The following is a 9,576-nucleotide window of genomic DNA, read 5'->3' on the forward strand; positions in this document are numbered from 1 at the left end:
AAGATCTTTACTTGAATTCGAAAATTGATCTGATTAAATTGAATTTAAATTTGATTCAATCATAAAAAGAAAATCTAGAGCTCTTGAGAATAAAAAAGGATTTGAATTCAAAATGATATGAACTCGAATATCTAACAAAAAAAACTTGGTTGAAAAACCCAAATGATTGAACCTAAAATAACTCAAACATTGTATTAGGAGTCAGATTACATTTTGCCCCCTCTACTAAAAAGATGGACAAATTAGTCTATATATGTTAGATCAAAGAGCTAATTGGTCATTCTTGTAATAAAAAAAATTCATTTCTACTGTTAAAAATTGATCCCTGTACATTAGCATAAGATATATGTGGCATACCATGTGTAACTGTTTAGTTATTTCGTCAGTTACGCTAGTTTTTAATAGTAAAAATGGAAGAAATTTTTAATAGAAAAGATAAGATTGCCTTTTAATCTAACCTACAATAACTAATTTATCTATTTTTTAAATAATGGGAACAAAATACAACTTAACTCTTAATATAATAACTTCTATAATACTTTTACCAACTCCCAATGTTTGAACACATTCTTGTAGGTAAAATAATACCAAAATTGAAAAAAAATGTGTGTTTTATGTCATAAAATTCTGAAATAAAAAACCTAAAAGAAAACATAGTAACATCTTCATGTCATAATATCTGAAATATTGGTAAAGGCAAAAAGGCATTAATGGGGTGACCTTTGGGCCAAGGCCCTTCTATCACCATGCTTTGGACCCAACATTCATGAATGGATATTCAAATCTAACAGTCCAATACATGCATTTGCCTCCTATTCCAAGCAAAAATAAAAAATAAAAAAATGGCATATATATTTTGGTAAATTAAAAATGAATAATGAAAGCATTTAGGAGAATATAATATTTATATCGTCTTAAAAATGCAGAGTCAAATCAACTACTATTTATTTATAACTTTTCCCGCTCATAAACATATCATGGTTCTTAAGCTTGATAAGAGATATTTCATGAAGATGCACTGAAATTGGAGACTTGATGTGTAGGAATTCTTGAGACACTGATTTCATTGTTGGTCGAGCTTTGGGTTTGGCCCGTAAGCATGCGAAAGCAATCACAGCAACAAAAGCAATGTCTCCTGTCATTTTTCGACTTCTTGGGGGTGATAATCGAGGGTCCAAAATTTCATTTAACATGACATTTTGGATATTAGATGGCGATGACGTTGATGATAGTGTTGACAACAATTCACCAGGATGCTTTCCCATCAATATTTCCAATGCCAACACTCCAAAGCTATATACATCACATTTTTCCGTCACAACTAATGAATAAGCAAGTTCTGTAATTAAAACAAAAAAGTATAGTTAAAAATAGATACGAATTTATATTGTGCATAGGTGCATGTGTAGTTGCATTTGAATTCTTTAATCTCAAGTTAAAACAAAAAATTTATTTATATTTGATGTTTGCTAATTTTGCTTTTCCCATTTGTTTCAAATAATATGTAATTCAAAATAAATAATCAGGGCAAACTAAGAATGAATGAAGCTAAATAAAAAGGGAAAAAGAGAGTGAATGTATAGAACCTGGGGCAATATATCCGTACGTGCCAACAATTACAGTTTGATTAGATGAATTAGGATCAAGAAGTCTTGCAGTTCCAAAATCAGCAATAAAAGCTTCCAATTCAGAGTTCAACAAAATGTTATTACTTGAGATGTCTCGATGAACAATTGGAGGGTTGCAATCATGATGCATGTAAGATAAAGCATGTGCGACACCTTTGACAATGTTCACTCTTTTGGTCCAATCCAATTCCACAGCTTCCTCATCAATGCTCAAGGCATAAAACAAGCTTCCGTTTTCCATATATTCATAAATCAAGAACATGCAACGATTGTGGAGACAAAATCCGTGGAGCTTGACAATGTTCTTGTGTCGTATTTCTGTTAAAAACTTGATCTCATTTCGGAAACTTGTATCATAAGCCGGCTGCTCAGCTTCCAATCGGTGGAATTTTTTCAATGCAACAACTTTGCCACTTGGTAAGATTGCTCTGTATACACTGCCATAACCACCCGTTCCAATGCAATATTTGATATCAAAATCCTCTGTGGCTTTGATGATGTCTTCAAAAGCAATCTTTCCATCAAAGTTCCAAATACAGAATAAATCTCCATTTTTGGTTGGACTTGGCTCAGATTTCAAAGCTTTAGCTCTATATCGTCGGAATAGGATGAATATCACCAACACAAAAGTCGAGACAAAAAATAACCAAGTTGGAACCAGAATAACAATAGGCAGATTGTGTTTCACTACTTTGCTATTTCTTTCTCGGTTTACATTTGGAGATGAAGGGCAAGGACGGAAGCCTTGAACGGAACCACATAAATCCTTGTTGCCTATAAATGTCTCAGGTGGAAAATTCAATAATCCATATGGAATTTGACCCCTCAGTGAATTAAATGACAAATTGATTCTCATAGGATAAAATGGAAGTTCAGGAATCATGCCCGTTAGCTTATTCGAACTGAGATCTATAAGGCTGAATTGAGTTATCCTCCAAAATCGGAAAGGTATCAATCCTTGGAGATGGTTATGGCTAAGATCAATGTTTGTGGAATTGAATTGAGACGGTATATCTCCCCCAAGGATGTTATGGCTGAGATCAAGTTGAAATAGAGATAAGCCACCAATTTGCAAGGGAATCCTTCCGCTCAATTTATTGTCTGAGAGATTCAAGTGATTCAGGACATTCAAACTCTCAATTTCATGGGGTATGGGACCCTCCAAAAGATTCGAAGCGATGGATAATCCCCTTAAATTGGGTAAATGAAGTAGAGATGAAGGGATTGGGCCAGTGAGTTTGTTATAAGAGAGATACAATACAGTCAGATTCTTTAATTTTCCAATATCTAATGGGATGAAACCTTCAAAAAGATTTGAGTCAAGGTACAAGCTACTCAAGCTGGGCAAAAGACCTAGAAACGAAGGGATTTCACCACTCAAGTTATTGGCACCAAGATCCAAGTAAGTCAACCTCTTAAGATTTCTTATTTCTAATGGGATGGAACCATTTATTTTATTTGTATAAAGAGAGAACGACTCCAGTCTGGATAACTTACCCAAAGAGGAAGGGATGGGACCCAAAAGCATATTGGCGGATAGATGTAATGTAACCAAATTCGTTAGCCTCCCAATTTCATGCGGAATGGATCCATTGAGTTGGTTTCCATAAAGAACCAACGATGCAAGATTGGTTAAGTTGTTGACAGAAGATGGGATTGGACCAACAAGCATATTAGAAGATAGATCCAATGTAATCAAATTTGTCAGTCTCCCAATTTCTTGTGGAATGGATCCATTAAGTTGGTTTCCATAAAGAACCAGTGATGCAAGATTGGTTAAGTGGTTGACAGAAGATGGGATTGGACCAACAAGCATATTAGAAGATAGATCCAATGTAATCAAATTTGTCAGTCTCCCAATTTCTTGTGGAATGGATCCATTAAGTTGGTTTCCATAAAGAACCAGTGATGCAAGATTGGTTAAGTGGTTGACAGAAGATGGGATTGGACCAACAAGCATATTAGAAGATAGCTCCAATGTAATCAAATTTGTCAGTCTCCCAATTTCTTGCGGAATGGATCCATTAAGTTGGTTGTCATTAAGAACCAACGATGCAAGATTGGTTAAGTTGTTGATAGAAGATGGGATTGGACCAACAAGCATGTTCCTTGAGAGATGGAGATTAACCAAACTCTTCAGCTTTCCAATATTTGGTGGAATGGAACCGTGGAGTTGGCAGTTTCCGAGATGGAGAGTCATTAGCTTTTTCAGGTTCCATATATGGGGAGGGATGATGCTCTGCAATGGATTAGAGGTCATAATCAAGTGGGTGAGATTGGTCAAAAGACCAATAGCTGAAGGCATATGAACAATGAGGTTCCTCGTCAAATTTAGAAAAACAAGATTCTCCATCTTCTCAATTTCCAAGGGAATAGAATGAATTTCATTATAAGAAACATCAAGCACTGCCAATTGAGTAAGGTTTCCAAGTGAAGAAGGTAACACACCTCTAAGATTATTTGAGGACAGGTTGAGGCACTTGAGTTTGGAAAGTGCACCTATTTGAGGTGTTATACTCCCATTTAGACCATGGCCACTAAGATCAATCTCGATGACAATTCCAGTTGCACTGCATCTGACACCAGGCCATGTACAATGGTGAACACCTATGTTGCTGTAGTTACTCCACCACCCAGTTTCCATCAATGCTTTTTCCTCAGCTAAAAGAGATTCTGAATCATTATTTGTTGATCTAGCAATCTCACTGCTCCCCACTGTTATAGAGAGTAAGAAAAGTAAAATAGCAAAACAAGTGTAAAAAGAGAATGTCATAGCAATTAAGATCAGGATTGAAGCTTTACTCCCAATTCTCTACCTAATTTTAAAGAGCCGGAAAAAAACATATACATATATATAAAGACATGTGTATATTTGGATTACTATAAAATAAATTTGTTTTTCACCTCTTTTATAATTTCCTATACAGTTAATAATATTTTAATTAGATAAAAGATGCATTTCGGAATATATCCATACACAAAGTTTCGCATCTATTCAATATTACGGGTGAGCAAAACTCGATTCGACTCGAAAAAATCAAAAAAAATTCGAATCAAGTTTAATTTTCGAACTAGAATAATTCGAATATCAAACTATAATATTTTATATTTTTACCCCAAACCACTAAATCTTTTTACTTCCCTCAATACTTTTACTTCCCTCCCCTCCCATCCCAACCTCCATTTACCCCGGACTCATTTTCACCCAAATTTTCTTTTTTGAATATTTTTTCCCATTTACTTTCCCCCCAAATTTTACTCTCTTAACTCTCAAAATTTTTTATTTTCTCCCTAAACTTTTATTTTTCACCTTTTACCCTAAATAAAAAATCATCCAAAAAAATCTCTAAATCTAAATAGTGATGATTTTATTTATACCTACTATTTATAGTATTAAATTAAATTTCACATTCATCTGTTTATATTATCGATTTGTTTAATCATATTAAGTCTTTATAAATTTCTGTTAAAATTGAATTATTGATGATGCCATAAAATATTCGTGTTAAAATTTTATATTGGTATAAATTTCACGTTTTATCTTTAAGATAACTTTAATTAAAAAATCACTTTTTATATTTAATATATTTTTAAATTCAAAATACATAGTGACAAAAATCATAATATAATTGAAGCAGCTAAGTAATTAAAGAAGCTAATCCATATGTAAAATATTAATAAATAAATTATGAGGAGATGAAAGTTAATAACAAATTTGATTATGGTGGGTGACAGTGGTTACAAGAATTAAAAGTCATTTTTAATTTAACTCAAACAAATATATTCGATTCAATTCGATTTGAATTTCATCTCACTTAAGTCGGTTCGAGAAAATTTCAAATCAAGTTTGGATGATAAAATAGGATTCGTCAACTAAATTAACTCAAAAAATTTTCATTCGATTAGATCAAACGTTCACCCTTATTCAATATGTTGTCAAAATACTATTTATGAAATCAAACAAATATAATTCATATAAAAAAATTATAAAACTTATAAAAGTAATATAATTTTATTAGGTAAATGTTATATTTTTAAGTCTTTAGTCATTGCCTAAAAAAGTTGTGTATTTCTGGTTGAAGTTTCTAATGAAGAACGTGATTAATGAAGGAAAGCCATAGGTGGTTTGAATCATTATTCCTTCCTAAATCTCTATCTCAATGAAGGAAAAATGATTCCAAGCATTGACAAAAATTCACTTAGATCTGTCCTTCCATGGTATTTCCAATCCAGAGCTGTCAGCAAATTATAAAATTAAAAAATAATTTAAATAAAAATATGCATAAGATCCTATATTCCACCATAGACGCCAAAAAACTTCCTAGGTAGAATATTATCCTGTATACATTGACTTGTATTTGTGTTTTGAGAGTAAACTGGACGCTCTAAAGGACTTCTTCCTTGAAGCTTCTAACAAAAGTGACAAAGATGAAAAACTCATGCTTTCTATTTCCTAATTCCACTCCATGGATACTTTCGTAATGATTTTGTAACTTATATGGTAAACATTTACTTCATACTGTTTTTCTTTAAATTAATAATTTTTATAATTTATTTAATTTTGATATTTTATTTATATAAATTTTTAATAATTTATTTAAATTAAATGAGTAAATTAAATAAAAATTAGTAATTTGATTGATTCAACCAACGATATTATGTTTTTCTTTTAAAAAAATATCATTATCATGCAACGTGTAACAAGGGATTGGATATATATGCTTGCAGAAAAGGATAGTGAAGCCAAGTTATCTTCCAATATTTCCAAAGAATATAAAAACTCAAGATTTCCAAAGATATAGTATCTTGTCTAACTACTTGTGGCCCAGTCTTTACACTTATTTATACATTTTCTCCTATTACTGCTGCATTGCAATTAAAGTTGGGGCAGATGCAGTTATAGAGCAAAAAGAATATTGATAAAAATGTTTTTTATAACAATATATGTTGACAAGTTTAATTATTTTTAAAATTGGGAAAGAATGAAATCTATGCGATGTCTAAATCAAACAAATAAAATTTATATAAAAATAAACAAAGTGTATACAAAGATTAATGTCATTTTAACTAAGTCTTTGGTCATTGCCTATGACACAAGTTGACTAGTGTCGTACAAAGATTAATGATAATTAGAAATATTAATGGACTTTTCCAATCTGTGTCGGTTCGTAGTCCCACACATTCATATCTTTCATGACAAAAATTTTCCATTAATTCCCTTTTGGAAAAAGGGGGAAATTTTAATTTAGAATTTTTATGCTGCAATAGTTCATATGGTAGGATTTAATTTTTATAAAACTTTGGAGTAGAATTTCTTTTATGGCAGGATTTAATTTTCACGGTGGATAGGAACCATACTTGAGGGCAAGCATGGGCTAAGTAGGGGGAATTTGATAATGCTCTAGAATAACGTATTTTTATGTATTAATCACGTGTTTATTCTGAGCTTGATCCTAGGAATTTGAGCTATTTATGTCTTTTCATCTTTTAGGGACTGATTTGGAGGCAAAAGCAAAATTAAGGGACAAAAGTACGAATTTGGAGACACAACGGGCTGACATGCGACACAGGAAAAAGATTGTGCCAAAAGTGCGAGCATGGAAGACACAAGGACTAAAAACGCAAAAAGAAGAGATTTTATTTTATAAGACTCCATTTTATTTATATTAGGATAATTAATATTAAGATAATTATTAGGATTATTTAATTTTAGGATTTTATTTTAATTATCTTTAATTATTTTAATTAAATGTATTTATCTTTTTAGAATTTAAGTTAAATTAGGCTATCTCACTAGCACTATAAATAGGGGTGAAGTGACTCTATTTGGGGTGTTCATATTTTTCTGTAAACACTCTCCCCCTGAAAGTCTAGGCTTTTGTTTCCTCATATTTTCTTTCAATAAAACTCCCTTTTCCATTTTTATATTTATTTTCTTTTCCACAATTATCATGAGCCACTAAAACCCATCTAGCCGAAAGTTGTTAATATTCCCCAAAAAGGGTTCTTGAGGCCTAGAATCCGTACTTAGCCTTCTCGCCAAGTATTCATCGTTTCTCACTACTAGGCAGGCGCTTCAAATCCATGGCCCTTAAGAAGTAAGCTTTTCAGCATATGCAAAGACGACTGCTTTGTATGTTTTGGAAGGATTGCACAGTCGGTTCGTTAACTTACTGCGTCAGAGGTTGGCGAGCCAAAGAGACAAAATGGCGTGGGATTCGCCATTGAGAAGCGTTGATCTAGCATAGATTACTAGCTAGAGTCAGGTTCCCTAAAATCATAAGTCTAATCTTTGGAGCTGGTGGTCGTAGGCGTCCTCTTCCACTATGATTGGCTTACTTAAGTTGAGAAGGGTTACTTAAAAGCCAAGGATTGAACCCAAGGCGGAACGAGACAACCGGAGGCTGAAATCTTGCCACATAAGAAACTTTCTCTTTACCCAACTCTATTTATTTTTATACTCTTCATTTTAATTTTTGCAATTTATTTAATTTCGCAATTTCAATTCACTTTAAATTCTATTTTTTTTATTTTTCTAGATTCTTAATTCTATTTTTTTATTTTTCAGGAACGCAGGTTTTCTTGGCCAAGAAATTGTCCAAGATTTCAAGAAACGAGCATTCGTACAATCCGGTCCCTGAGGATTCGACCCTACTTCCCCTTTACTATTATTTTTACTATTTTACAGGGAATAGGATATTTTTGGTGCTCTCAACGACGCATCAGTGACTGATCTTGGAGTACAGGAGTGGGCAAGCGGTTGATCAAATGGATGGCACATGAAAAAGCATGCCCCTACTAATTCGCCGGTAAATGGGCTTGAGCGAGTAATGTAAGCCCAACTTTCACCACATAACGATACTTTCTTTCAACGATCCAATTTTGCTTCGATGTGTGTGAACATATAACACAATGAATGATGACGTCATGTTGAGTGAGATAAGAAGTGAACGAACGAAATTCACCACCCCAGTTACTCCGAAACTACTTTATTTCCTTGTTGAACTACACTTTAACCAATTTCTGAAAATGAATAAAACAATCAATAGCTTGAGATTTCTTTTGAAGTAGATACAACCAAGTAAATCGACCATGAACATCCACAAATGAAACATAATACCAACTGGACCCAAAATTGATAGGAGTCAGACCCCATAAATCGAAAAAAAAAGATCGAATGGATAGTGATAGGCGGTGGTAGAAGCTGAAAACAAAAGCTTATTTACAAAGTTTGAAAATTAAACTTAGGACATGAAAAGACGGGTGCCCAAGTTGGCTACGCCACAATTCAAATGAACTACATTTGGCAGACGAGCAAGAACTATCTCCCAATTTGGTGTTATTTAAGGATAAATTGGAACTATGAACGAAATTCGGAATAGCGGAGGAGGTCACTGGAGAAATCCTGTAACACCCTTAACCCGTCTCCGTCGCCAGGTAAAAGTTACAAAGCATTACAGTTCAAAAAGGAACCTTTAACTTCAAAACATAATAAATAATCTAACTTGAAAATATATTTCAAGAATTCAATACATTCATAGCAAACATATACATTTGGGTCTTAAATCGAGCTTATGCGGCCCTAAAAACCATTTAGGAACAACTCGAGACTAATTCGAAACAAAAAAAAACTTCGGAAAAGTTTAAAATTTTGAAAACATGGGTCACACGACCGTGTGTCCAGGTCGTGTGACATAGTCCAAATCGTGTGGACATTCGAAATAGGGACACATGGCTGTGTCCGAGCTCGTGTGTGTATTCGAAATAGGGTCATATGGCTATGTCGCAGGTTGTGTATCAAACCGTGTAAACATTTTTCAAACGATCTAAAATTTTACATACTATTTTTTGGAACTATTTTAAAGTATTAAAAAATATTTCCCACAAAAAAAGTGATTGAAAATATTATAGAAAAAAAAGAAAATATGAAAGAAAGAAAAAATAATAA

General features: G+C 32.9%; 1 protein-coding gene across 1 annotated transcript; it reads right to left on the reverse strand.

The window, feature by feature from the left end:
• Positions 1 to 854: 854 nt before the first annotated feature.
• LOC108455577 (MDIS1-interacting receptor like kinase 2-like) lies at positions 855 to 4,452 on the reverse strand. Its single transcript, XM_017754126.2, has 2 exons — positions 1,587 to 4,452; positions 855 to 1,339 (listed from the first exon to the last, which is right to left on the reverse strand). The coding sequence occupies exons 1-2, from the start codon at positions 4,399 to 4,401 to the stop codon at positions 945 to 947; spliced, it is 3,210 nt and encodes a 1,069-aa protein (XP_017609615.2). The 5' UTR covers positions 4,402 to 4,452; the 3' UTR covers positions 855 to 944.
• Between the last annotated feature and the right edge of the window lie 5,124 nt (positions 4,453 to 9,576).

This window comes from Gossypium arboreum, chromosome 9, assembly GCF_025698485.1.
Source record: "Gossypium arboreum isolate Shixiya-1 chromosome 9, ASM2569848v2, whole genome shotgun sequence".
In the NCBI taxonomy this organism is placed as follows: domain Eukaryota; kingdom Viridiplantae; phylum Streptophyta; class Magnoliopsida; order Malvales; family Malvaceae; genus Gossypium; species Gossypium arboreum.

Bases quoted from the DNA above. Each gene is read 5' to 3' on its own strand.
- LOC108455577 (XM_017754126.2), bottom strand. From the start codon at position 4,401: ATGACATTCTCTTTTTACACTTGTTTTGCTATTTTACTTTTCTTACTC. The intron at 1,340-1,586 runs GTTCTATACATT...TTTTAATTACAG, and splicing joins GTACGGATATATTGCCCCAG to AACTTGCTTATTCATTAGTT.